General features: G+C 40.3%; 1 protein-coding gene across 1 annotated transcript in view; it reads left to right on the top strand.

Moving 5' to 3' along the window:
- The window catches only part of LOC135080804 (eIF-2-alpha kinase GCN2), a 44,351-nt gene that overhangs the window by 1,022 nt on the left and 15,363 nt on the right, over positions 1–27,966 (top strand). The window contains exons 3-17 of the mRNA XM_063975527.1: positions 506–622; positions 11,165–11,295; positions 12,100–12,236; positions 12,756–13,263; positions 13,931–14,053; positions 16,439–16,565; positions 18,205–18,327; positions 18,679–18,890; positions 19,751–19,912; positions 20,763–20,998; positions 21,760–21,897; positions 22,391–22,434; positions 22,925–23,154; positions 23,623–23,757; positions 27,345–27,474. Coding sequence (XP_063831597.1) covers positions 506–622; positions 11,165–11,295; positions 12,100–12,236; positions 12,756–13,263; positions 13,931–14,053; positions 16,439–16,565; positions 18,205–18,327; positions 18,679–18,890; positions 19,751–19,912; positions 20,763–20,998; positions 21,760–21,897; positions 22,391–22,434; positions 22,925–23,154; positions 23,623–23,757; positions 27,345–27,474 — 2,553 coding nt within the window. The remainder of the gene's footprint in view (positions 1–505; positions 623–11,164; positions 11,296–12,099; positions 12,237–12,755; positions 13,264–13,930; positions 14,054–16,438; positions 16,566–18,204; positions 18,328–18,678; positions 18,891–19,750; positions 19,913–20,762; positions 20,999–21,759; positions 21,898–22,390; positions 22,435–22,924; positions 23,155–23,622; positions 23,758–27,344; positions 27,475–27,966) is intronic.

Raw genomic sequence — 27,966 nt, 5'->3', positions numbered from 1 at the left:
TAAATGTTATTTTGGAAAAAAATAGGGTTCCGTAAAATATGTAGATAATGTAGTCCACGCGCGCGAAGCCGCGGGCGGAAAGCTAGTCAGAAATAATGTAAGATTCTAATAGTGAAAGATTTTTTTAAATCAGACTATTAGTTACGGAACCTATTCAAAACAAACAATCAAATCATTCCAGCAACAATAAAATGTTATCCAGCTATCCAATATTTATTTAATTTCTCTTTTACTGCTTCGTATCGTGGACGACGCCTGATCACCCGTAGCACAGGTTTCTCTTTTGAAACCTATTTCAGGCACCAGTCCCTCACACTTTAGGTTAGAATCATTGGCCTAATTTGTATTGTCTTTTTGTACTTGATTGTGAAGGGTAATAAATATTTTTTGATTTTGATTTTGACTGCTGGTTTATTTGAATCTTGTAAATGATAAAAATAGTATTCCAGCTGAATAGTAAAGTTGTGTAATAAGCGTTTAAGAATGATTTTGTTAAACATTCCAGCAATTTCTCCACGACCACAACAAGCCAGTGTTGTCTTGCTACGAAGAAATGCTGAAACAGAAGGAAGAGATGGAAACGATGAAGCTACAGGATCTGGAGATTAAAGAGAACGAAGAGGTAAACTTATTTTGTTTAATAAATACTTTATTGCTATTAAGATAAGATAAGATAAGATAAATTTATTGAATAAAAACTTAGCCTAAATACAAGAAACTTAAATGGGACTATGAAATTATTTGGTTAGTAACAATATGTTAATTAAGGTAGTATACCTAAACTAAGCAAAAATGTTTGCCTGTGTTTTAGGTATCCATACTTATTATGTAAGTTAGTGCTTATTAAACAGATATTATAAATAATTACACCAAAACAATGTTGATAAAGGTAAAGGTTGACAATTTTGTTACATAAATAAAATTTTGCTGACAGAATGTTTATTTATAGCTAGCATACCTAAAGTAAGTAATTTAACTAATAACTATTAACAGGTTTTCTGTGTCATCATATGTTTTACCCTTGAGCCATTTCTGCAGTGCATATTTACATTCTTTGCTGTTCATTGGGTATATACAGAGATACTTGTTTATACTGTTGTACAAAAAGCTTCCTAGAAAACAAAAGAATTTGTGGGTATGCTGTCTGTTAAATCGCTCAGAGGGACATACGATGTCGGCGCGCCTTTTGTTGGCTTTGAGGTCGGGATTAAAGGGAGTTAGTGAGTGTTTTTTGAGGATTGTTAGTAATACGAAAAGTTGACGTACTGATAGAACGTCGCATTTCGTAAGAAGCTCTACTGTAGGGAAGCGTGTTGGTCGGAAAGTGCTTACTTTCAGAACAGCTCTTTGAGCAATTTCTAAGCGTATTAGTGTAGTTTTATGCGTGCCTCCCCAGGATGTAATACAGTAAGTAATTAATGACTGACATAGCGTGAGGTAGACAGTTTTGAGAAGAGGACCCTTAGCCACGTGTCTCAGATTTTTGAAGGCAAATATCAATTTTCTGACTCTAGATGTGAGAGCTTCGACGTGAGCTTTAAAGTTCAGGTGTTTGTCAATGATTAGACCTAAGTATTTCATATTATCAGTACTATTTAAATAAGGGCATGCACATGCTTGTTGAGAATTAGTGCAGGAATGGGCTTTAATGGAGTATAAGTTTGAGGTAGGCTGCGAGAAAGCATTGTAGGAGAATGTTATGAACTTAGTTTTATCTACATTAAGGGTTAGTAAGTTGTTTTTAAGCCACTGATTGACAGAGTCGAAACCGAGTTGAGCTTGTGCGAACGCGTCACTCCAGGTGTTTGCGCTAAACATTAGAGCTGTATCATCGGCGTACGATATTATTTTCCCTTTGTTGTCGGGAAGTGGAAGTAGGCATAGGTCATTGATATACGTGAGAAATAACAGCGGCCCCAGTATGCTACCCTGTGGAACCCCATATTCGACAGTTAACTCTTCACTCACTTCATCATCTATAATTACACGTTGAGTTCTTTCCGAAAGATAATCCTTGATTAGAGTATGAGGAATTCCTCTAATACCGAGGTCGTATAATTTCTTTAGAAGCATTGGTATCGAAATTGTATCGAAAGCTTTTGCAAGATCAAGGAAGATGACTAAGCATTTATTACCTGAGTCTAGTTGTCTCGCAATGTAATTGGTGAGCTCATGTACTGCGTCATCAGTAGACCTATTCGGTCTGAAACCGAATTGAGTGTCTGCCAAAAGTTTATTTTTTTCTAAATAATTTAAGAGTCTGTTATAAATAAGCCTTTCAAGGATCTTGGAAATGGATGGCAGTAAAGCTATTGGGCGGTAGTTATTCATACAGGTTTTATCTCCACTTTTATGTATGGGTCGTATTATTGCTTTCTTTAGTACGTTGGGAAAAATTCCTTTCGACATGCATTGATTGAAAAGATGTGTGAGCGGAGGAGTAAGTTGTTTTTTGAATTGTTTAATAAAAGAGCAGGGGATTTTGTCAATTCCTGACGCACAGTCATTCTTCAGCGTCATGATAATTTGCTCAACTTCGGCCTCGTCAGTGTTAAATAGGGCAAACGAGTGTAATGTTTGTAATTTGGAAGGGTTTTGCATAGAGGGAAAAAGTTGCGTGCAATTTAGTTTAGCTTTTTCAGCGAGATTTTTGCCTATATTAGTAAAGAACTTGTTTACACAATTTACGGATTGTGCAGCCGAGGCGGAATTCGTGATTAGTTGCCGAGCGGAAGATTTGGTGTTAGTAGTGTAGGTGATATTTTTGATGACTTTCCACAATTTCTTTTTGTCATGACCTGCTTTATGAATTTCGTCACGTTCATACTGACGCTTTAATTTTTTTAAAAGATTATTACAGAAATTTCTATACCTAAAATAAATTATTTTATGAGTTTCACTGTCTGGTGTTCTTGTGTATTTTTTATGAAGTTTGTCTCGATGTCTTATGCAGCGCAGAAGACCTGGAGTTATCCATGGTTTCTTAATTTTGGAACTACTGGTTGAATATACAGTCCGTGTATTTTGTACAATTATCTTTTTTAGTGAATTTATAAGATAATTGGCCGATGTATTGACGTCATCTGAACTGTAAAAAGGCGTTAAATCTAAGTTTTCAAGGTCATGGAGCGCTGATTGAGCACACATAGTTGATCGTTTCGGCATACTGTAAGATTTTTGGTAGCGCTTTTCTAAGCACAACAGCAAGGAATTGTGGTCGGTCAATGAGGAAGTTAGTACTAAAGTTTGTAGTGGGATGATACTTTTTGCTAATATATGGTCTAAGCAGTTACCCGACCTAGTGGGATGGAGATGAGTAGGTAGGAAACCTAGATAAGCTGCAAAGGTCAGGTATTCCTGTGACCTACTTTCGATATTGCCGAGTTTGATGTCGATATTTATATCGCCCATAATGAATACATTTTTAAAGTTTGATACTTGTTGTAAAATTTGATTCAATGACTGTAGGAAATTGGTAATATTATGATATGATGGTGAACGATATATAGCTACAATTGCCGTATCTGTCCCTATCTTTGCTATGAGACAATTTGCATCCACTATGTCGGGTTCCTCCACAGAGACCTTGCTCAAATTACTTTTAATGTACAGAGTTACGCCGTCGTTTTGTAAAATATTAGTTTTGTTAGTTACGTACGAATCATACCCTAGTAGCTGAGGAATTGGAGGGGAAGAGGTGAGCCAGCATTCAGTTAAGACTAACATGTCTATTTCCACATTAATTTGGCTAAGTATCGCTAACATTCCATTAAAGTTACAATTGATGCTACGAATATTCTGCATGAAAATGTTAAGACTACTTTTAATATTATTATTAGATAAATAGGACGAGCATGAATGTGGGTCACATACTATTGATTCAAATTCGTAAGAAGAGTCTATGTCCTTAATAAAATCAGGTGATATATTACCCATCCCTGTGCTTGTAGAACTGGTTGTGTGGCGCTCTAGGCGCCTCCATAGTCTATGGAATTCAGATATCGAGCCTCAGCAGTTTTCCGAGCGGGACATTGTTCATCTCCTGTTTTATGTTGGCTCGGTTTGTTGTATCGCCGACACGTAGCGCAATTGGCAGGTTCTTGTTGCTTTGGGCATTCTTTAATTGAATGCCCGACGTGGCTGCAGTGCCCACAGGTGGATTCAGTCTCTCGACAATATTTAGCCGAGTGCCCGTATTGTTGGCATTTGAAACACCTGGTCACAATTGTATAATCCCGTACTGGGCATGAGGTCCAATTTATGAAAACCCTTTCCTGCTGAATAATAAGCTTTCGGAGGTCAGAGGGTAGTTCAAGTATGTAGTTACAGTGACTCGCATCTTTTTTGCCGGATTTGTGGCTAAGTTTTACCTTGGCTAAGAACGCTTCTCGCTCTATATGCTGATGTTTACCCGAAATATTTTGCTCAAATAAACATTCCAGAAGTTCCTTTTCGGGGGTATTGGCGGGCACTCCTAGTAATATAACTTTTGGCATCCGTTTTGTGGTCTCTTCAATTTTCAGGCCCGAGGTTCTCAGCTGTTCTGACTGCTTGAGCTTCTCAAGGTCATCCTTACCTTCAGCGCTAATAATAACACCTCCCTCTTTGGTTTTTCTCATTCCGCGTATATGCAGTTTAAGTTCTTCGGGCTTGATTATTGTTTGAATGAGCTTTTTCGTGTCTTCGCTCGACTTATCTTTGCTAGTTGGGTAAATGGCCAAAGTGCTGGTGCTCGAAGGTCGTGCGATCGTATGTTTGGTAGTTCGTACCACGTCAGCGAAAGATAAGCTAGGTGGTTGAACTTGGGGGGCAGTACGTATGCATTCTTTCAGGTCCTGAATCTGTTCCCCAATTTGATTTGACGTCTCTTTTTGGTCCGTTAAGGCATTGATAGTCAGTTGGGCTGAGATGTATCTTTGTTTCAGACACTGATATTGTACGGCTAACTGAGATACACCTCCCATGACATTTCTGCTATAGTTGTTGATTTTCAGTTTCTGCTCAGTGTTCATCTTTCCCTCAGCAGATATGTTGCATATCTCACTCAGGCAATTCTCAATTGATGAAAGCCATTTTTGTATTTCCTGGGTCGATACAGTACTTTCAATGTTCGACTCAGTGGGGGGTTGGGCTACCTTAGCTTGTGGTTTATGTTGTGGTGGAGGGGGGCTGCGACTGGTCCTGGTGCTCCTACCAAAGGGACTCTCCATTCTCGTATTTAGTATTCACAATGACACTAAAACCCAGGTAAAGTATGTCAATGACTGCATGACTAACACGCGCTGACACAGATTTATGCGATGTATGCACGACACTGATTTTATTTAGTGTAAAAATAAATTAATAATTGTTTGCTGATGGCACGTCCATCTGCAACGGTGCAAATTAATATTCTGTTATTGTATTTACTTTATGGTTTTTTATAAAAAAATTTCAACAAAACTTTATTTAAGAGAACAATTTTTTTCTCTCTTTAGCCCAGGAGTTGACTGGTAGACAATAATTGCCTTATGGCATTAAGTTCCCTTATGTACCAATTTACATACATGGCATTTAAGAATAATTAATTAATATTAAATCATTTTGTAACTTTCAATAGAGGGCATTTACAAAGATGAATGAATTTTAAGTATTATTACATCACTAGCTTTCCGCCCGCGGCTTCGCCCGCGTGGAATTTTGTCTGTCACAGAAAAACTTTATCGCGCGCGTCCCTGTTTCAAAAACCGGGATAAAAACTATCCTATGTTCTTTCCCGGGACTCAAACTATCTCTATGCCAAATTTCATCAAAATCGGTTGCGAGGTTTAAGCGGGAAAGCGTAACAGACAGACAGACAGACAGACAGACAGACAGACAGACAGACAGACAGACAGACAGAGTTACTTTCGCATTTATAATATTAGTTGGGATTATTGCATCATACATCTTGCTTGAGTGAGACTTCATGCAAACAAATGCAAACAAATTAAGTTTGAAATGTGCTCTTTAAAATCCTAATACTCAAAATAAATGCATTTTATGAAACACCTACAATCTCGTCGAGTTATGCATAAAAAAAAAAGTTAACTGCGCACCTAGCTAACGTGTCGTCACGTCGACTCTCTGGTCAGTTAGCTCGATCACTAACACCGTATTCACAAACGCCGATTGCTTAAGTAAAGCAGCAACGCTATGCAAATACGAACAAATAGCGTATTGTCTGTGAATAGGTTTTTAGGACCCTCCTGTGCGTCAACTCAGACTAATGTTTGTGATTACGGGTGTAACATTGTATTTGTTTTTTCTCTTCTCTGCATTAAGTTAAAGCACATAAATAACACTGTTTGTTTGCTTGGTTAGCTTGTACCAAAATAAGTTTAGGGGGTTAATGCTACTCGCTTCCGTGGGTTTACCCTTGAGACCCCACAAGTGACCCCTGGGTGGTGCCAAATGAGTAGCCAATTTCCGGTGGTAGGCGTCGGCCGAGGCTGGTTACCACCCCCCAGACTAAGCCGCACCGCCAAACGGATTACACCGTGTTCCGGAGCGTGTTCTGGGGAAGCCGTTTCGGGAGTATGGGTCCGAGCAGTTGCGTAGATTGTGACATCGCCGTTCTGAGTTTAGCGGGGTAGGCGCATCGGGCGCCTGATTCTGGAGGCTAGCGGGATCCGAAGCACAGTGCACCGCTGGCTGACCGCAGGAAGTTGGGGGCCCAAGTAGCTTGCCAGCCACACGTGAAAGGCTGCCCCGCCACCTAGCGAAAAATCCCAGGATGCTCCACCTTGCCGGTTGGCGACCGGACGGGAGGACCAGGTGGCCATCTCTGGGGGGGTTCGGGCGTCCCCGCGGTCTCCAGGTCAGGCTCTAAACGGTCTGCTAACCCCGTCTGCCTCTCCGGGCGTACATGAAAACGCCTCGCTCAACTGCCATACTCCTTCCACTTATTCACTCTCAATAAATAATAAAATGGTACACAGAACAAGGAAAAAAGTTAAACAGCGGTTGCACGTCCTCCCACTCAAAGTGCACCTCACCAACATACGAGGGCTGCACTCCAATCTCTCTGCAGTCCACCACCACCTTGAGACTGAAAAACCGCAGCTGCTGTTCCTCACAGAGACACAGATCAAATGTCCAGCTGACGCGGCGTACTTGCTCTACCCTGGGTACACATTGGAACATAAATTTCAAGCCCGGGCGGGAGTTTGCGTCTATGCTCGTGACGACATTTGCATTAAACGTCTCAAATGCCTGGAGGTTCCCGGATTCTCTGTTATTTGGGCTTTAGTCGACACGGGCCTGGAGAAATTACTCTATGCCTGTGTTTACCGTTCGCACAGCGGAGACCTTGAGACAACCCGGCTGTTCGACTACCTCAGCCAATCAGCTGATAAGGCACTAGCCCGATACCCTTCTGCGCAGTTAGTCATTTTGGGAGACTTCAATGCACACCACCAGGAATGGCTCTTTCCATACCAGGTGACCGACCATGCCGGGAGAGAGGTACGTAAACTTGCTCTGACACTGGATCTCTCCCAATTGATAGACTGTGCGACCAGGGTCCCGGACGTCGACACTCACACAGCCAATTGCCTTGACCTTCTGCTGACATCTGATCCAGACAGATATTCCATCATGGTTACAGCTCCTCTTGGAACTTCTGACCACTGCCTGGTGAAAACTGTATCGACATACTCCCCATCCGATCGTGGCCCTTGTGGAGTAAGACGAGTATGGCGATACAAGTCAGCAGATTGGGACGAGATGCGTCAGTTTTTCGCATCTTTCCCTTGGAGGCCGGCATGCTTTTCTTCTCGAGACCCAACGAGTTGCGCCGATGCTATAACAGAGGTTATACGTCAGGGTATGGAATTCTTCATTCCTTACTCAGACGTCGCCTCAGGAAGCAAAGCTCGCCCCTGGTTCAATGCTGATTGCCGTCTTGCTGAAGCGTGTAAGCAGTCAGCTTTTCTGGCATGGGCTGATGCTCGAACGCGCGGCTCACCTGAAACTCGCAACCTGAAGAAAGCCTATAACCAAGCCTCCAAGTCTTGCAAAAAGGCGTTACGCAGGGCTCGCTACGACCATATTGGACGCATTGGCACCAAACTTGCTTCATACCCAGCCGGGTCCAAGGCGTTTTGGTCCCTTGCCAAGGCCATCCAATCCAACTTCTGTCGCCCCAGCCTGCCACCACTGCTGAAACCTGATGGCTCACTGGCTCACTCTGCTGAGGAAAAAGCGAACCTTTTTGCCACCCTGTTCGCTGATAACTCGCGTCTTGACGTTGCAGGAAAAATACCACCCTCATTACCACCTGCCTCTACCACCATGCGTGAGGTCCGCATACGGCAGAGAGAGGTTTTAAATGTCTTGCGTTCTCTTGACATAAATAAAGCCAGTGGACCCGACGGAATTCCAGCAATAGTCCTGCGTAACTGTGCGCCGGAGTTGTCTCCTATTCTGACACGCCTGTATAGACTCTCACTTGAGACTGGACTAGTCCCTAGATCATGGAAGCTTGCAAATGTACAGCCCGTACCTAAAAAGGGCAGTCGTGCTGACCCAACAAATTATAGACCCATCTCTGTTACGTCTATACTCTGCAAGATAATGGAACGTGTCCTCAATGGCCGACTCCTGTCATACCTTGAAGAAAATGACCTACTTAGCGACCGTCAGTATGGGTTTCGGTATGGTCGTTCTACAGGCGATCTTCTCGTGTATGCCACACACTTATGGAGCGAGGCCATTGAGAAACACGGAGAAGCCCTTGCCGTTTCACTGGACGTATCAAAGGCGTTTGACAGAGTCTGGCACGGCAGCCTAATAAACAAGCTTCCATCTTTTGGAATCCCTGCTGGCTTATGCAAATGGATCTCCGATTTCCTTGTGGGACGATCAATAAGAGTAGTCCTTGAGGGCTACACTTCTAGTCAGCAACCTATTGACGCTGGCGTCCCTCAAGGATCGGTGCTGTCTGCAACACTGTTTCTACTGCACATCAATGATCTGCTCAAACCCGGTACCTTTGGGTATGCAGATGACACAACAGTGACAGCCAAATATCTTTCCAGCGCAAAAGCCAGCAGGCGTGAGGTCGAGTCTTGTCGTGAGTCCCTTATCGAACGCTTAAATTTGGCCCTTCAGGATGTCTCTGATTGGGGCGATGCCAATCTGGTCCAATTTAACGCGTCCAAAACACAGGCGTGTCTGTTCTCCGCCAAACGAAGTCCATTTCGTCTGGCTCCAACATTCCGAGGTGTGCCTGTTAAAATCACCGAGCGACTCCAACTTTTGGGTATCGAAATGTCCAGCAAGTTGAACTTTGGCGAGTACATCGAATCCATAGCGAAAACTGCTGCCAAAAAACTTGGTATCCTCTCGAGGGCAAGGCAGTACTTCTCCAATAAGCAAAGGCTGCAGTTATACAGTGTGTCCGGGCTTGTAGTGATCAAACTTTAATGGCGTAATCTATGGACAATTTTATCGATGAAAATACTTCAAATTTGGGGCTTGACCCATTTGTCGCAAAATTACGAGGATTTAAGTTTTTAATTTTTAGTTTTCACCTATTCCTTCAAAAACAAGTGAAAACGTGGGTAACTTAACATTAGTAAGCGAATATTTGATATCATGCGATAGTCAATAAAATTATCTATTAGTAGAAGTAGAAAACGGACACAAGTTTCATACATTTTATGGAAGTAAGAATGGATTGAATTAGAAAAAGACATGATTTTTTTCACTTCTTTTTCAGTTATTTTCCAACACAAGAAAAACCAGGTCGTTAAAGTATGTTTTATTTGCATTGAATTATTAGTATTTGAGCTATTCTACAAAACGAATGTAAATTCATTAGTCTACGTCTATTAGTTTCGACGTAATTGTTGAACAAAGATACCCCTTCCCAGCCGGTTCCATAGCGCTGCTAACATGCGAAAATGCACTGCCTGAAATAATCACACAACCTATTCCGACGCGCTATGGAACCGGCTGGGAAGGGGTATCTTTGTTCAACAATTACGTCGAAACTAATAGACGTAGACTAATAAATTTACATTCGTTTTGTAGAATAGCTCAAATACTAATAATAAAATGCAAATAAAACATACTTTAACGACCTGGTTTTTCTTGTGTTGGAAAATAACTGAAAAAGAAGTGAAAAAAATCATGTCTTTTTCTAATTCAATCCATTCTTACTTCCATAAAATGTATGAAACTTGTGTCCGTTTTCTATTTCTACTAATAGATAATTTTATTGACTATCGAATGATATCAAATATTCGCTTAATAATGTTAAGTTACCCACGTTTTCACTTGTTTTTGAAGGAAGAGGTGAAAACTAAAAATTAAAAACTTAAATCCTCGTAATTTTGCGACAAATGGGTCAAGCCCCAAATTTGAAGTATTTTCATCGATAAAATTGTCTATAGATTACACCATTAAAGTTTGATCACTACAAGCCCGGACACACTGTATAAAGCACAGATCCGACCTTGCATGGAATACTGCTGCCACCTCTGGGACGGCTCTGCCAAGAAATATTTGGCTGCTTTGGATTCGGTGGAAAGGCGTGCCAGGAGACTAATCGACAGCCCGACCCTTGTTGAAGCGTCGCTCCAGGAACTTGACCACCGCCGTAAAGTTGCTTCTCTAACGGTTTTCTACAGGCTACACTTCGGAGAATGTGCGAAGGAATTATACAACTTAATTCCACCAGCCCCTTTCCATCACCGGGGAACCAGACGCAGGCTAGCGTACCATCCCTACATTGTCGACATTCCACCAGCTCGCACTAAGCGTTTCGACGAATCCTTTATAATGCGAACAGCTAGGGACTGGAATTCGCTGCCTGCTGCTGTATTTCCTGAACACTATAATCCGGGCGTTTTCAAGGCGAGAGTGAATAAGCACTTACAGGGCAGATATGTACCATCCTAGACTGCATCTCACTTAACACCAGGTGCGATTGCGGTCAAATACCTGCCTTGTCTAGCATAAAAAAAAAATAAAAAAAAGTTTGTAATATTACTATGAGGATAATAGTGCTGGTTGCGTAATAGTATAAGTTTACTTAATGTTCAGCAGTTGTATTTGCAATATTGCGCAATTGTTTGTTATCCCAAATAAAATAAAATAAAATAAACATTTTCTATAACCTTGTGTCTCCACTTTCCAGCGGCAAAAAATAAAGAGTGAGATTCAGAAAAGGCAAGAGATGCTACGTGGCGCGCCTCGGCGGGTGCACCGGTCAAGCACGAGTCTCGACAACAGTACCGACGGACAAGGGGACGCTCCAGAACTAGTGTAGTAAGTTATTTATTTATTTAAAATCTTTATTACACACACAAAAAAAAGCGGTACAAAAGGCGAACTTAGGCGAAGTTATCTGTCCGTTAATAACATATCCAGTAGTCATTTCAGCCACAGGACTTCCACTCCCGAACAAAGGCCTCCCCCATTGATTTCCAAATTGGCCGGTGGGTAGCAGTCTGTTTAAAAAAAAATTAGCAATTTGTATTGCACAAATTACTAATAGTCCCTTTAGCCCCTCGTGTTAAGCTAAATAAGCTTGTATTACGAGTGGGCGGTAGGATTCGAACCCGCGTTCCTCGGATCTCGAGTCGGCCAGTCCGACCACTTCACCGTTGGGCTATCGTGGCTATAAACTAGTACTATAGACTGGTTCCTTTAAGGATCTCCATTTCCGATTCGATCTCGTATAGAAACTGAGCAAAGCCCTTTCCATAACAAGCTGTGCAACTCTGTCAACGTCAATATACAATTTACTAATATTATTAAGGTCCAATTCGACCAAAATTATATCCGAGAATAACTCCTGGTATAACTGGCACATTGACAGTTTCAGTATGGCAAATAATATGTCAAAATTGACGATTTATTCTGAGATTAATATTTACTCTTGTTTGGTCGAATCCACCCTAAGAGGTAAAGTTTGTGATACAACCTCTCATCTCAAACGAATAATCTCTGGATGTGCTGAACCGATTTTAAAAATTCTTTCACCATTAGAACCCTACATTACTTCTGATGAACATAGGTGGTACGAAGCTCTCGGGGCAGGTAGTTGTTTATAATCTTCCATTCTTCCAGTTATGCCGATAACAAGATGTCTCCAGTCAGGCAAGTGAAGACCAGAACAGCTGCGGTATGCACGTGCAATAAAGGCGCGCAGGTCCTCAGGATAATGCAGAGGAACAACAAGAAAGTTTACATTGGGAATTGTTTAGGTATGGATAAACTTTTGCATTTATTTAGCCGAATAGTTTAGTGGGTAATTAATTAATTACTATTAATCAGTTGAGGTGTACTATTAAATCACAAAATAACAATTTTGTCTCAAAGAAAAATGACGTCTATTTTAGTTGATGGCCTCTAGACCTCTTTAGACAATGGGGGCGTTTAGCAGAAAAAAAGCTTGAAGTTAGCAAACGTGTCCTCCCCGAAAACTGCCGTAGCGATCGTCATTTTGCTTACAAGCTCTTCCAAGTGCTTTTTTCCGCCAAACGCACCCAATGTGTAAATGGGATTCAAACCCACAGCTGTGCCCACAGTTCCAATTTTTTTTCCGTAAAATATTGGTTAACAATATTTTTTGGGAAACTCGCAAATAATAAATGTTATGGCATTAAATCGCCCTATTTATTAACAATGAAAAGAAAGATTAATAAACAATTAATCCCCATATGGAATTGTATTCCGGTACATGAATTATAGCCTGTGCTTTTCAAGTCACTTGTTCATTTCAGGTCACTCTTCAAACGGCTCGACAACCTACCTAGCGATAGACGACGAATCCGGCGAGCGTTTAATCACAAAGAAATGGTCAATACCTCCCACCTCGGACTTCCAAACTCGAAACCGTCAGCTGACATCGCTCCAGCAAGACCTAAAAGTGTTGTGCCGTTTAAAACACCCATCCCTAGTCCCATACGTAGCCATGGAAACTGTCAAAGAAGCAAAACGGACCGCAAAGCAATCGTATTTCATATTCAGGGACTACGTATTAGGGTGCTCGTTGAAATTTTTGTTGAATAAGTGTAAAATCAGTGACCGTTATGAAGGTTTGAAGTTGGTTAGGACAGTGGGGGTGGGTTTGTTTGGTGCGTTAAAGGAATTGCATAGTGTGAGTGTGGTGCATAGAGATTTGCGGTGTGAGAATGTGTTCGTGGACGAATTCGGCGCGGTCAAGCTGGTTGGAGCGAGCTTGGATGCGCGGCTCGCTGAAATGCACGAGGGAGACATCTATTGTGACAGGTATAAGGTTCAAACTATGTAATCATTAAAATCTAGTTTTAAAAAGTTGCACAGATGAGAAATCTTATGTCATTGTAAAATGTATGATTTAAAAAACATAACCCTCCTTCTGGCGCAGTCGGGTAAAATATAGTGATGTGATTTTAACAACAAAATATAATCATCAACAGTCAATAACTTATAGTAAATATGAAAGCTGTATCAATTTAAAAAAATGGTTCTGGTATCTGAGCATTTACATTAATTTCTATTCCACATTGTACCTTGGGACTACTTGCTACTAGTAATAATAAAAGTTATAAAAGTCACTTTTACTGGCGTAAACATTTATTCCAATGTGGCGTATATTATAATGTGTGTGCTACAGCCGACTCTTTAAATCCTAACATTGTTCACATATTTGAGCTATTTCATAACGTTAACGTATTTTCTGTCACTGTTGCTCATACTGGCATCTGGCTTTTCGTAAAAGAGACGAACCAAGTTTTATAAGTTTATCATTATCATTTCAGCCACAGGACGTCCGTCTGTTTCCACTGCTGAACATAGGCCTCCCCCAATGACTTTTACATCGCATGGTTGGCAGCGGCCTTCATCCAACGCCTTCTTGTTCAGGTCGTCCGTCCACCTTATAAGTTCATTTATTACCCTATCTTGTTCTATCCAGACAGTCGCAATCGCAAGATATCTTCGCGGCCGCACACCTGCTCCTGTCTATCATTTGTCAAGAAGAAAACGCGTTTGAAGTGCCGCCAGACCTGCCAAGCTCGGCGAAGGACTTCTTCTCGAGGTAAAGAAGAACTTTCCATTATTAATAATATAATAATAAAATATAACTTTATTGTGTCTTTAACAATGCTCATGGTATCTTCACGAAAAAATTACATTTAATAATAGGAGCTGTATTAATCTTAACTTACTATAAATTCTATTCTACTCACCGTTGTGAGAGTATCAAGTACTTGGGAGTCTATATCGACGAACATCTCAGATTCCAGGAACACATCAACTCTCTCAACAGTAGGCTCAGAAAAATGATTTATGTTTTTAGAACTCTGAGACACGTTGCTGATGAGTTCGTGCGCAAATCGGTCTACTTTGCACTAGTGCAGTCACTGATTACTTACTGCATCACTGCCTGGGGAGGCTCGCCCAAAACAAACCTCATTGATCTTGAGAGAACGCAACGAGCTATTCTCAAGGTCTCCTACTTTCACACATATAGACATCCCACGTTCCAATTGTATACCCAAGCTAAGGTCCTAACAGTGCGCCAACTGTTTATATTGCATATAGTGCTCAAGCAGCACATCCTTGTCCCTTACAAAAACCCCTCTAAAAGTTCACCACGTAGGCGTCAACTGCCAGTGGACCGACGAACTCACAAGTTCTCAACATCTTTTTCGCAGAAGTTCTTTTGCTATCTTGGCGGATTCCTTTATAATAAAATCAATAAAATTCTTACAATATACCCGCTAACGAAAGTGAAATGTAAAGTGTTAACTTCTGAATGGCTGAATACTCTAAATTATAATGAAACAGAAATGCTATTAAATGTACCACTTTAGACGTATTTAAACAAGCGAGTTGAGTGTAACTGTTTCTGCTTTTGACACTGTAAAACTGATTGTTGCAATAACCTGTATCTATCTTTATACTTTGTTTTCTTTTTTCTATATTTATATAATACTAGCTTTCCGCCCGCGATTTCGCACGGGTGAAATTTCGTTTGTCACAGATCGTCATAAATTATAGCCTATGTGTTATTCTGGATTATGAACAATAATACTGTAAAGTTTCATCAAAATCCACTCAGTGGTTTTTGAGCCTATTCATTACAAACATACAAAAATAGTTACAAATCTTTCCTCTTTATAATATTAGTATAGATGTATTTTTTTGGGAAGTTGGTTTGTGGAGGGGGCCTGATGACCTGAAATACAAGCTTCTTTTAGCTTAGTTTAGGCATCAGTCTCCCACAATAATCGTAAAAAAAAAAAAAAAAAAACTGCCTAATGTACTTACCCAAGTACAAATTTTTGTTTCCCCATTTACCGGGTAGTTTTTTTGGCAAAAATGGTACGACCATACTCATTCAATACTCTTTGTTAGACAGGTAACGTAAACTGTCAGTGTCAGTATAATTTTTTCGCAAAATGGTCACGAAGTCGGTTTGCCGGCCGGCACGACGATAGTTTATCTGTTTATATTAAAGTAATCTATTGTTTTTTGTCTTATTTTTTAAATGTATCAGTAAATATAAGTTACAGTTTTGGTAATTTAAACAAAATATAAAAAATAAACTTAGTATTTTAGGAGGTTCATGATCGGTCAAAATAATTTGTACTTGCTATCTTAGTACGTTAGGCGTTTGTATGAAAGTTGTATAAGATATGAAATTAGCGTTTGTTTTTTCTTCAATGTTCATTACTATGTAATTTATTTCTTAATATAGTTATGTCCATCATTCTTTTTATAAATCGTTTCATCCACGAAGACGCGCCCCACCAATTTTTGGTGGAGGGAAGCGCGGGGTGCGGGGAGTTTGATCCGAGCAATCCGAGCGTCATTATTGTAGTGTGCGTGTGCACTCATGGATATAATTTAGCGTGTACCGATAATACTCAAACATTAGCGGAAGAGTGGTGGGGCGCGTCTTCGTGGATGAAACTTTGGGCATTTAGCACTTAAGAAAGACATAATATAGGGTTACATCATGATGACACACTGTTTTTAATTATGGCGATTATCACACTGCGCCGCGCTCCGCCGCGGTACGCGGGACGACAGATTTAATCATTGTATGCAAGTACCTCAGTTTGTATAGAAAACGCGCGGCACAACACACTGACAACGCGTCTGCGCGCGGGATTTTTTATATGAAATCACGCGGACCGCGGCGGAGCGCGGCGCAGTGTGATAATCGCCTATCTGTAATCTGGTAAGAGTGCTATTACAACTTTGTATTGCTAAGTGTTAAAATAGAGAAACACGGGTCTCAACGCTCATTTTTTATACGAGTTGTACTCACGGCTTAGCTTCTATTTTTAACCGACTTCAAAAAAGGAGGAGGTTATATTATTTTTTTTAGTTGAAATGGATCGCGAAAGTTTAAAATCTTATTGTTTCACATATTATGTGTGTTAGTTTTTATCTATCAACTCCTGTATTACAGGTGCTTCACAGAAGACGAGCATACGCAATGGTCAGCGGAGCAGATGCTGAACCACTGCTTCCTGGTAGACGCACCGGCGAAGCAGATCGTCAGCCACAAGAAAGATGAGAACGGGAGTGGCTCTGAGGTATGTAGATTTTTATGAATCAATCTAGTTTGGGGATCCAATAATGCAGGATTCCGCAAACCTGGAGTGTCGTGTCGTGTGAACATATCATGTGTGTCGTGTCAACATACAACAAATGTCACGTGTATTTAAAATTCTAATTACAAATTCGAATGGATCTGCTTCTTTGCAATGGGGTGTTCGTGTGAACGCTAATATTAAAACATTTATACTATGAAATGGGATCCTGCAAAAAACACGATATGTATCTCCAAGCCCTAAGTCAACTTCATTTGTTGCGTGCGGCCGCCTCCTTGGCCGCGCGACACTGGCCACCAAGAAAATGTATTCGTTTTTCTCGGCGTTCAATATGTATAGACGTTCTATTGTTTTTTTCTCTTGCTTGACCCTCTATTTCTTACGTAATTTCACGACGTATTTTAAATAAGTAGTCTGGGGGCACGGCAGTGCCCCACCAAGTCGAGCAAAAAAGCGGCACGGCCGTACCATCCTTTTCTCGAAGCAATTCAGGCAATTTTCAACCGCCTGTAACTTCGTTGTGGATAAAACTAGAAGGCTGAATTTTCATTAGCTATGCAGGCATTGTAAAGACACGGTATATTTAAAATTTCATTCAATTTGAACCAGTAGTTTAAGAATTATAACGGGTAAAGTTACTTAATTTTGTCACTCACTGACTCACTGACTGACTCACCGATCATCAAAATTCTAAGGCACTTCTAGCAGACCTAGAAGCTTCAAATTTGGAATATAAGTAGTGTTTGGTGTATGAATCAAGGAAAAACTAAAATATTTGGGGGCACGGTAGTGCAACCGCCAAGTCGAGTAAAATTTTTCAATTTCGGTCCAGTTTTCTAGATACATAACTGCTGTCTACAAAATACAAAAAGAAATGAGATTTGGGGGCACGGTAGTGCAACCGCCAAGTCGAGTAAAATTTTTCAATTTCGGTCCAGTTTTCTAGATACATAACTGCTGTCTACAAAATACAAAAAGAAATGAGATCCCATCAAAAACAATACTTGTCAAAAAACCAAGTCTCGCAACTCAGTTGTTCTACGGTAAAAAGTTGTGAGATCCATGTAATACCAAGTCCAGGCCAGGAAATCTTTAACGTTTTACATAAATATATTGACTTGGCCATCGCATGAAAACACGTGTAAATTAAATTATTTAGTGCGATGGCCAAGTCAATAATTTATGTAAAACGTTAAAAATTTCCTGGCCTGGACTTTGTATTACATGGATCTCACAACTTTTTACCGTAGAACAACTGAGTTGCGAGACTTGGTTTTTTTTGACAAGTATTGTTTTTGATGGGATTTACTTTACTTCTATCTACTTACCACGAAACACAAAATTAAAGCAACAGGTACACGTTTGACACAGCATATTTTGTATATTCACTTTGAAAATAAACAATTAGGTAAAATAAAATAAATAAGGGCTCCCATACAACAACAAAAGCGTCGCGGTTGTACGGAGCCCTTAGTGCTCGAGTCTGACTCACACTTGGCCGGTTTTTTATGTAATTCAAATGCTGAATATTTTGTTGAATAATTTCACCCTATATTCAGGACCTTTAAACCATGGTTCATCAGTAGATGATTTTTTCTGAAACAATATACATTATTTACAGGACGATGAAGCAGTGAAAAAGATTCACAACGTCAGTCCAGCTATGAATGGCCATTCCCGTCTGACTGCCGAGTTCGAAGTCCTCACTTGGCTTGGGAAAGGTGCTTTTGGAGACGTGTTGAAGGTAAAGTAGCCAAACGATCAAAATCCTATACATACAGAAATACATAATAAAATATGGTTATTTGTGGTGGTGATCAGGCAAAAGCCGCAAAAGTTTGCAAAAAATCACATTATTTATAACTTTCTTGCGTTGTCTCAAGGCGAAAACACAAAGAGTCTAAACAGAAAGAAGAAATAAAGAATCTAAGAATTATCTATAGTACGCGCTTTACTTATTTTGAGACTAGATGGCGCTATTTATGGATTTTGTACAAAGTTGCAGGTACCGTCGACAGATTACCGATAGATTGTAAATAAGTACCTATAACAACTACCTTCGCCTAATCATCTACTTTAATAAAATTATTTCCAGGTGAAAAACAAACTAGACGGCGGTTTCTACGCGATCAAAAGGGTTAAGCTTAACCCCGAAAGCGTCCAGCTGAACAGGAAAATCACACGCGAAGTGAAACTTCTATCGCGTCTGAACCACGAAAACGTGGTGCGGTATTACAACGCATGGATTGAGACCACAACAGAGACTATTGATACGGAAGATGCTAGCGTGAAGTCGCCTGAAGTGAGGTAAGAATACCTAAGGCTTAAAATTGCTTACACGTTACGACTTTTAAAGCCATACTTGACGTACTATCGGCAACAGTGTTAACTGCCCATTGCCAGTCATGTCATCTCGTTCTATCGCAAAGAATCACCATTTGATGAAAGCGAGAGCAAAAACGGTTGTTGAAATGGATAGTTAACAGTGTGGCCGTGTGTACGTGACATTATTACTTTTGGCCAGTTGTCGTTATAGTCCAACGATTCTGAAACGTCAAGTAGCAAAAGTTTGTACTAATAAACTCAGTATTGATAGCAGCGCCCTTCTGTCATATCTGAGACGCTTCAGTGTAGTCAAACTATACTGTCATTTGACATTGTGACATGTAAGGATAGCGTCAAATAGCTGAGTATTGTATTGTATCTATTTTGCTAGCCCTGTAGATTAAAGCCGCTGAATTTTTCTTTGAGTTAAATTTTTGACCACCTGGAGCGCTCAGTAAAAAACTCAGTAAAACTCATTTATTTCTGTAAGTAGGCTTTAAAAAAGCACTTTTACACGTCCCAGTATTAACCCTACCACTGCTTCAGGACAATAAATGGGCCAGTGCTGAGAAGAAGCAGCGCAAGAAACTCAGACACGCTGTCTTATATTCGTAAAAAATGGCGTCAGGATCACAGATATTAAAAAAACATTCAACTATCATTACAAGATATTCACTTACCGTACCTTAGCCAATTTAGCCTTTGTAGCTATAGATAAAAAAAAATTGTAAGTTTTTTTTGTAGCAAAAATCTGATAAAGAGACAATCGAATAAAAAATATATTTCCATCCAAAACTTTGTTTGTGTATTTATCTACAAAATAAACCTATTTCTGTTCCAAGGAAGAAGCCAGGCGACAGTCTACAAGACGTGGTAGCCAAGCTTGGCCAAGAGATCAAGGTGGAGTGGACGATGTCAGAGAAAGCCAACCAGAAGAGACACACGTCGGATAGTGAAGACTCGGATGATGATGATGAACCGGACCCTTGGTACAATATTATCGAGTAAGTATCTATCTAATCAAAATCAACATATCATTCATTTACTTGGTTTAGAAGTCTTTACACAGCGGTTCGTTTTACCGTAAACTTTTTGTATGTGCAAGTTCACACACACGACTGTATTCCATATTCGGTGAAGTAGCAATCAATTCATTAGGGTCTTGGAGGTTTAATCCATCTAAATACAGTTAGTCTATTCTAAAAAATATCAATGTAAAAGTGATTTATCAGTCTATTTAATTTTGTTAAATGTTTTTCTAAGGCTCTTACTTTTAACTTTAACAAACGGCAAAAGTCTGACAAATTCCATACAAAAAATACCGGTTATGGTTATAGTAACGGTAAGAGTGGTGCAACTCAGCCTAAATTGATGAACCAATTTTGTCAAATTACCAAACGGAAATAAAATTGGTCTTGTGATTGTAGGTATACTCTTTTAGAATACTTCTCTAAAAAATCATTGTGACATTTTGTATGAGAAACTGTTCTTTTATCCATTTAATTCTACAGGGTGTTAGGTAAATGGGTATATGAGCCGACACTAGCCCATGTTAACATGGGCATATAAATGGTATGGTGAAGTCAGAAAATTCATATCTTCATTTTAATCATTTTAATTTTCATACAAATCGGATTATATAAAATTTATTTTGTATGAAAATTTAAAAAAATAAAATCATGATATAAAATTTCTGACTTCACCAATTCACCATACCATTTATATGCCCATGTTAACATGGGCTAGTGTCGGCTCATATACCCATTTACCTAACACCCTGTATACTTTATTATACTCCTTGCTACACAATTTATGTTTTCACCAACCAAAGATATAATGCAACCTTTTTTTAAGCCCCGAAAACGAGTCAAGCAGCGGCATAGAGTTCGAAACGGACTCCCAGAACCAATCAATCACGGTGCCTTCAGAGAACGTTCCAGAAACGCCCCGCCCACAATCGGTGCGTCTACACCAAGTGCTATACATACAGATGGAATTTTGCGAGAAACACACGCTGAGGCAAGCCATAGACAATGGACTGAGCCAGGAGCATTTCAGGGCGTGGAGGCTGTTTAGAGAGATCGTTGAAGGTAAATATTATTACGTGTAAACTCCTGTTTTCACTTACTCCTTTTTTCGAAGTCGTTCAAAAAAAAAAATTGAATTAAATTCATTCTCTCTCCGCATAATCCGCAAAATCTCCGCTCCGCATACTGTCTCGCTCCGCTCCGTTACCTAACTCCACGTCTATGGACATTCAAAGTCCGCAACTCCGCTCCGCATTACTCCTTCGCTCCGCTCTGATGGACAGGCAGGCTTAAAAAAGTAGTTGACACAATCACCTGAAATTTATACTTTATTATTATAAAATGCGAAAGTAACTGTCTGTCTGTCTTACTTTCACGCCTAAACCACTGAACCGATTTGGATAAAATTTGGCATAGAGATAGTTTGAGTCCCGGGAAAGGACATAGGATAGTTTTTATCCCGGTTTTTGAAACATGGACGCGCGCGATAAAGGTTTTCTGTGACAGACAAAATTTCACGCAGGCGAAGCCGCGGGCGGAAGGTAGTAGCTACATATTTTATATGCAATGTATCATCTATTTGGGTTAACACTAATAAACCGATAAGCTTAAAAGTATGCACTTTAGTGAATTGCTATTATCTTTAAAAGCTATTTACGTGCCATGTGTGTGTGACATTTATAAACCGAGACGGTATTTTTTTTTATTTAGTATGTGCATGAACATCAATAAACACACAGCACCTTACGTAACAGATTCTTTTTTGCAACTACACCTTCATAGTTGTAATTTTCTCATTCGAAACGATGTCTGTATATCCCCAGGACTAGCCCACGTGCACCAAAGAGGCATGATACACAGAGACTTGAAGCCGGTGAATATATTCTTGGACTCTAACGACCATGTCAAAATAGGCGACTTTGGCTTGGCAACGAAGGCTTTCACCGCGATCCCTGTTGATGGTAAGGTTTAGTTAAAACCTAAGTATGTGACACGCTTAAAACTCAATTCAAATTTAAGTTTATTCAGATTTTTTATATTAAGTAAGATCCTAGCTATAGTCTGGTCTGCGAGCACGTAGAATTTTGTCCAATGACCCCAAGCTACCCATCCTTATCGCTCGTGCGTAATTATGTTGCTGTCGCGCTCGCACACTCACTGCGGGCGCCCGTCGCACAGTCGCGACAACAATATAATTACGCGCGAGCGATAAGGATGGGTAGCTTGGGGTCATTGGACAAAATTCTACGTGCTCACAGACCGGGCTTTATTGATAGGATCCTAAACGACAGTGGCGCCAACTTGAAGATTGCAAATACTTCAATAGTTTAAGTACTCAATAGTTGGCGCTACTGTCTTAGCCACAATCAAGTGCCAGGTCCAGTGGCGCCAACTGCTAAGCAGAATAAGTAAATTGTTGTACTCTGTTGTTTTATGTTATCTCTATGATTACAGAAAAAGCAAAGCAGGAAGAAATTGGAGGCTCATTGACTGGTCAGGTAAGGATCCTGCCCTTAAAATATAACCATTCAACACGCACGTTTGAGTACATACTGCCCGTATAATCCGTTATCAGACTACTGTATCTTCTAGTCATATTCTATATTATATTTTACATAATTAGTACGCTTTAGTATTATTTAAGCTAATTTTTATGTGAATTCGCTAGCCCCAGTTCAACCCCTAGTGGTTTTTATAAACTATCTAAAGATTATTCGTGTAAAAAAGGTTAAATTTATCTGTTACGGTCTCCACAGTACAAGTTTTCATAGCTTAGAATTAGGTAGTCTTTGGCCCAGAACACACGGTGAAACGCAACTGCAAAGAAACTGCAACTTCTAGTTACTTTTGAGTTGCATCTAAGTTTCTGCCGTAGATTCCGTTGAGAGACCACACATGACGCGACCAGTTTGACCAGTTCAAATCGGTTTCAAACTGGTCGCGTCATGTTTCACACACTTATCATAAACATATTGTATTCCTATCCAGATCGGCACAGCTCTCTACGTAGCTCCCGAGCTCCTCCAAGGCTCTGGCAAGGTGATATACAACCAGAAAGTGGACATATATTCCCTCGGGATCATCCTGTTCGAAATGTTCCACCCACTAACCACGGGAATGGAACGCATGATGGTGTTGACCGAAGTACGGACGAGAGATATTAGGCTGCCGGAGTCTTTTCTGAGAAGAGAGAACGCTAAGCAGATTCATGTCATCAGGTATTGGATTTGATTTATGTTTGTATAGTCGACAGCACATAAGATTACAATACATTTTGTTGTAATATAGCTCCTTGAGGTGTCATTGTCTGTACAATGTATTTCTTTTGGGTATAATATTTGAAAATCGTTAACACTCAATATTTGACTCATGAAACTGAGTCTTAGCCGGATGACAGTGCAGTCTCTGCAATAATTGACAGATATAATTTGCTTGAGAAGTGTTTTTTTTTTTACTTTTTAAGGATACCTGGTCTGGTACCCATAGTACGAGCTTTGTACAGTTTTGAACTAGATGGCGCTGATTTGATGATGATTATATCTGTGTACAATGTCCATGTTTGTTTCACGTAAGACATAGACTGCTGGAAAAATGCCTCCCCTAAGAATTTCTACAAATGTTCTTGCTCTGTCCGCATCAAGCCATCTACAGTATTTTAGTGTTAGCATATTTATTTGTTTATTCAGGTGGCTCCTCGACCACGACGCAAGCCTCAGGCCTACATGCGCCGAGTTGTTAGCGAGCGAGCATGTCCCGAGGCCGGTCCCAGAAGGCGCCCTGTCTGGACTCCTGTCCCACACTCTCCAGGATCGAGGGTCCAGGTATGGTTATAGTCTAACGCCCGTATTCACAAACATTACTATGAGGTCTCACAGTGCGCGTGGACGCACAGGGTGACACACGAACCAATCACAGATCTCTATTCAACGCTGTGCGTTCGATTTGCTGCTTCACTTAAGCAAGCATCGTTTGTGAATACGGGCATAAGGTTGTTTAGATGGCTCCTCCACTAAGGCTGAGTTGCACCACCTAACTTTGACCGTAACCATAACAATAACCGGTGTTTTTTGTATGGAGTTTGACAGATTTTTGACGTTTGTCAAAGTTAAAGTTAGATGGTGCAACCCAGCCTAAGTAACGCAAGTCTAGCGAACGTACCGTTTGGTTCGTAACGTAACGTAGCGTAGAAAGTGTAGCCAAATCCTCCATTTGTCTCTGACAAATTAGAAAGAGTCGTGCTCCTGCAGTGGGGACTGATAATGATACAAGATAGATCGATCCCAAAGGGTCCAGGTATGGGAAAATAGTAAGATTAAGTTTAGTTAGCTCCTCGACTACGATGCTGCCTTTTGTCTGGCTAGGGTTCTGGTTTGGCGTGTAAATAGCCACACCAGGCGGGATCTTAATCGGAAGTCCAAATTACGTTTCCCAAATGATTTTGCCTGCAGAGGAGAAATAGTTGGTCCCACTAACCTCTGAGCCAATCTCGGGTCCCCTTCCGTCAGCTCGACCACTGCTGGCACCGGGACACTCCGGGATGAAGATGGATCGGCTTCACTTCCCCTGCAGGGGGTTCAGGTCACGAGCAATTTGGGCTTTGACTGCGTGGGTGGTTTGATGCGAATGCGTTGTGCGTTATGATGCGATTTGCGGGAGATAAAAGTGCGGTTTTTTCACTCGCGAGACTGCGAAGATGTGCGTTGCGATAAAGATTTTACGGTGAAGTGTGTCAAAGCTTGACGTTCAGAAACGCCAAGAATGACCACAGAGATGTGGAAACCAAACAGTTTTCTACCTGCAGACAAAACTATTTGGGAATTAAAAATAAACTAAAACTGCGTACATCTGCGTAACCAGGTTCACTACAATATTTTTGACAGAGATCGTATTAGTATGTCTACACTAATATTATAAAGAGGAAAACTTTGTTTGTTTGTTTGTTTGTTTGTTTGTTTGTTTGTTTAGTTGTAATGGATAGGCTCAAAAACTACTGGACCGATTTTAAAAATTCTTTCACCATTCGAAAGCTACATAACTCACGAGTAACATAGGCCTAATTTTATTTTGGAAAAAAATAGGGTCCCGTAAAATATTTGGGATTTTCATAAGACGTGGAAAAGCGCCATCTATCGTCATTGGTTAAAATCTTCTTGCGCCTGACAAACATTTTTGAGGTACGTAAATATTCATGAAGGCAAAGCTGTCAAACGCCATCTATCGACATCATTAGTAAATTAGTAACTAAATATTACATGTACTATGAATAGCGCTGTTCGTAAATACCTAATTTTGAAAATTTAATAAATAAAGATATTTTATGTAATTAAACCATTCACTGTATGTACCTATTTGAATCATTCACTGTGTTTAAACGAGCAAATCAAAGTGTTAATTAGTGACTTTTACAAACTTCCTTGCAAATTCTTACTATGTGCCGCCATCTACCGAGATGAATATTAGGGTACGGTTCAGCGGCGGACAAATGGGATGGGCGCGTGGGCGATTGTAGTTAAATAGGATAAGAATTACTTCGTTATTATTTTCTGTATGTAATTTGTTAATTTTTTGGTAGGGTCTTTATTTTATTTACTTAGGTTGGTAGGTACTTACTTATTTGATTTTAATGATAATTACTATAGGTACGTATAATTTTAGTAGAAAGAAAAGTCATTGAATGACTAAGTGACTCACTCACTCATCACGAAGTCTCAGAAACTACAAGTCTCAAAAGAGTTCTCATAGGGGTTAATGGTCTATTCCACTTTGATCACCTGGCTTTGATCACCAAGATGATCAAAGTGGACTCCAGTTAAATTATTTTTTTAGTGTTCTTTGATCACCTATAAATAAATTATACCTCTGAATTGTCATATACATGTCCAATTTGTTTATTGCGGTTTTTAGAAAATATCAAAAATGTTACAAAACAAAATATGTAGTACAACAATTGGACATGTGACTATTCAGAGGAGGTGTGATTTGTTTGTAGATGATCAAAGGACACTAAAATAATAATTTAACTAGAGTCCACTTGGCTCACCTAGGACATCGTATCCGTGGGTGATCAAAGGCACAGAATGAATTCAAAGGACACTAAATTGTCGCTGTAGAACGTAGGTAGTCACTAAAACGAAATTTTGCAAAATTCAAACCTTATGGGAGTTAAAAAGGGGGTTAGAAGTTTGTATTGCAGTCCTCGGTTTTTAAAGTAAGAGACTTGAAAGTTTAAATGTTCGGTACATCGTGGTACTGTGTACACATCGGTTTGCCGACGATATTGTGGTCATGGCAGAATCGTTGGAAGATCTTGGCACAATGCTCGAAGACTTTAATCGATTTTCCCAACAGGTAGGCCTGAGGATGAACATGGACAAAACGAAGCTTATGTCGAATGTCCATGTTGCGCCCTAACCAGTTTCAGTTGGAAGCTCAATTCTCGAGATTGTCGACAAGTAGGTATGTCTACCTCGGACAAACGATCCAGCTAGGTAGGTCCAATTTCGAGAAGGAGGTCAATCGTCGAATCCAACTCGGCTGGGCAGCGTTCGGGAAACTACGCAACATCTTATCGTCCAAAATACCTCAATGCCTGAAGACTAGAGTGTATAACCAATGTGTGTTACCAGTGATAACTTATGGCTCGGAAACGTGGCCTCTCACTATAGGCCTTATACAGAAGCTCAGTTCCACAGCGTGCTATGGAAAGGGCTATGCTTGGTGTTTCTTTGCGAGATCGAATCAGAAATGAGGAGATCCGTAAACGAACCAAAGTCGCTGACATAGCGACGGATTAGCAAGCTGAAGTGGCAATGGGCAGGGCACATAGTACGCAGAACTGATGGCCGATGGGGCAGAATGGTTCTGGAATGGAGACCGCGTACCGGAAAACGTAGCGTGGAACTTCCACCTACAAGGTGGACCGACGACATCGTAAAGGTAGCAGGGAAGCGCTGGACGCAGGCCGCTTCCAATCGATCAACATAGAAAGCATTTGGGGAGGCCTATTTTCAGCAGTGGACGTCCTATGGCTGAAATGATGGTGGTGGTGGTGGTGGTACATATGTATACTGAAAATGTATCATTAGAAATCAACTACTGGGCCTAAGGAGATAAAAGGAGGGTTGGAAGTTTATATTATGAAAGTCCCATGTGTTTAAAGTAAGAGAGTTGAAACTTAAAATATATGCGCTATAGGTGCTAAGAGCGGATTTTACGAAACTCCACCCCTAATGGAGTAAAACGAGGTCCACGCGTACGAAGTCGCGGGCGGCCGCTAGTTGCCAATAAAGAAAGTAGATCGACCAGTGTTTTTTGCTTCCATGCATGACCGCTGTCAAGTTTGACGGAAAATAATAGTCCATAACTATGACGGTAGTAAAAAAAACTTTGTTTTATTTTTATTTTGTAGAGGTTACCAACGGTTAATAGGCGCGTGCTTAGAGCAGCGGTTATCGGCGGCAGAAGACATCACCTACCACGGAGACACGAAGACCAAGCCTTCTGAAGTACTGGCCGCTTTGAAAGATACGGTCATAAAGGTAAAACTGAACGCTACAAAATATTGGGTATTTGACACCATTCACTATAATTCTAAAGCACTTTTTTTTTAAAAACACTCTTCATGCTTGTCTTAAAAACTGAAGTTAGTTTTAAAAGAACTGTAAATTGACGTTTTTGTTTGCTTTGTAATTGAAAAAAGTTCAATTAATTTGGCAAAATAGTGACGTCATCGGCTTATCTTGCCCTACAAAATAAATATGGGAAGATAGAGTCTCGTTCTGTCATTTTTTAAAAGTACGTCAATTGATTGGTGGTGTCAACACGTATATGACATTTACAAGAGGGCGCTACTATCAATGTTATTATTAAAGTTGTTAGCTTTTGGATTTTGCCACTTGATGTTTCAAAATCGTGGGACCTTTATTTAGCCTAGGCGAAGACCATCGATTTTTCGTCGGCCGATAGTTTAGTCGGGCAGTTGATCAGTATGGGCATGTATGGAAATGCGCACATTACACCGGTTTGATTTG

This window comes from Ostrinia nubilalis, chromosome 18 (assembly GCF_963855985.1).
Source record: "Ostrinia nubilalis chromosome 18, ilOstNubi1.1, whole genome shotgun sequence".
In the NCBI taxonomy this organism is placed as follows: domain Eukaryota; kingdom Metazoa; phylum Arthropoda; class Insecta; order Lepidoptera; family Crambidae; genus Ostrinia; species Ostrinia nubilalis.
This window is presented reverse-complemented; position numbering and strand designations above follow the sequence as displayed.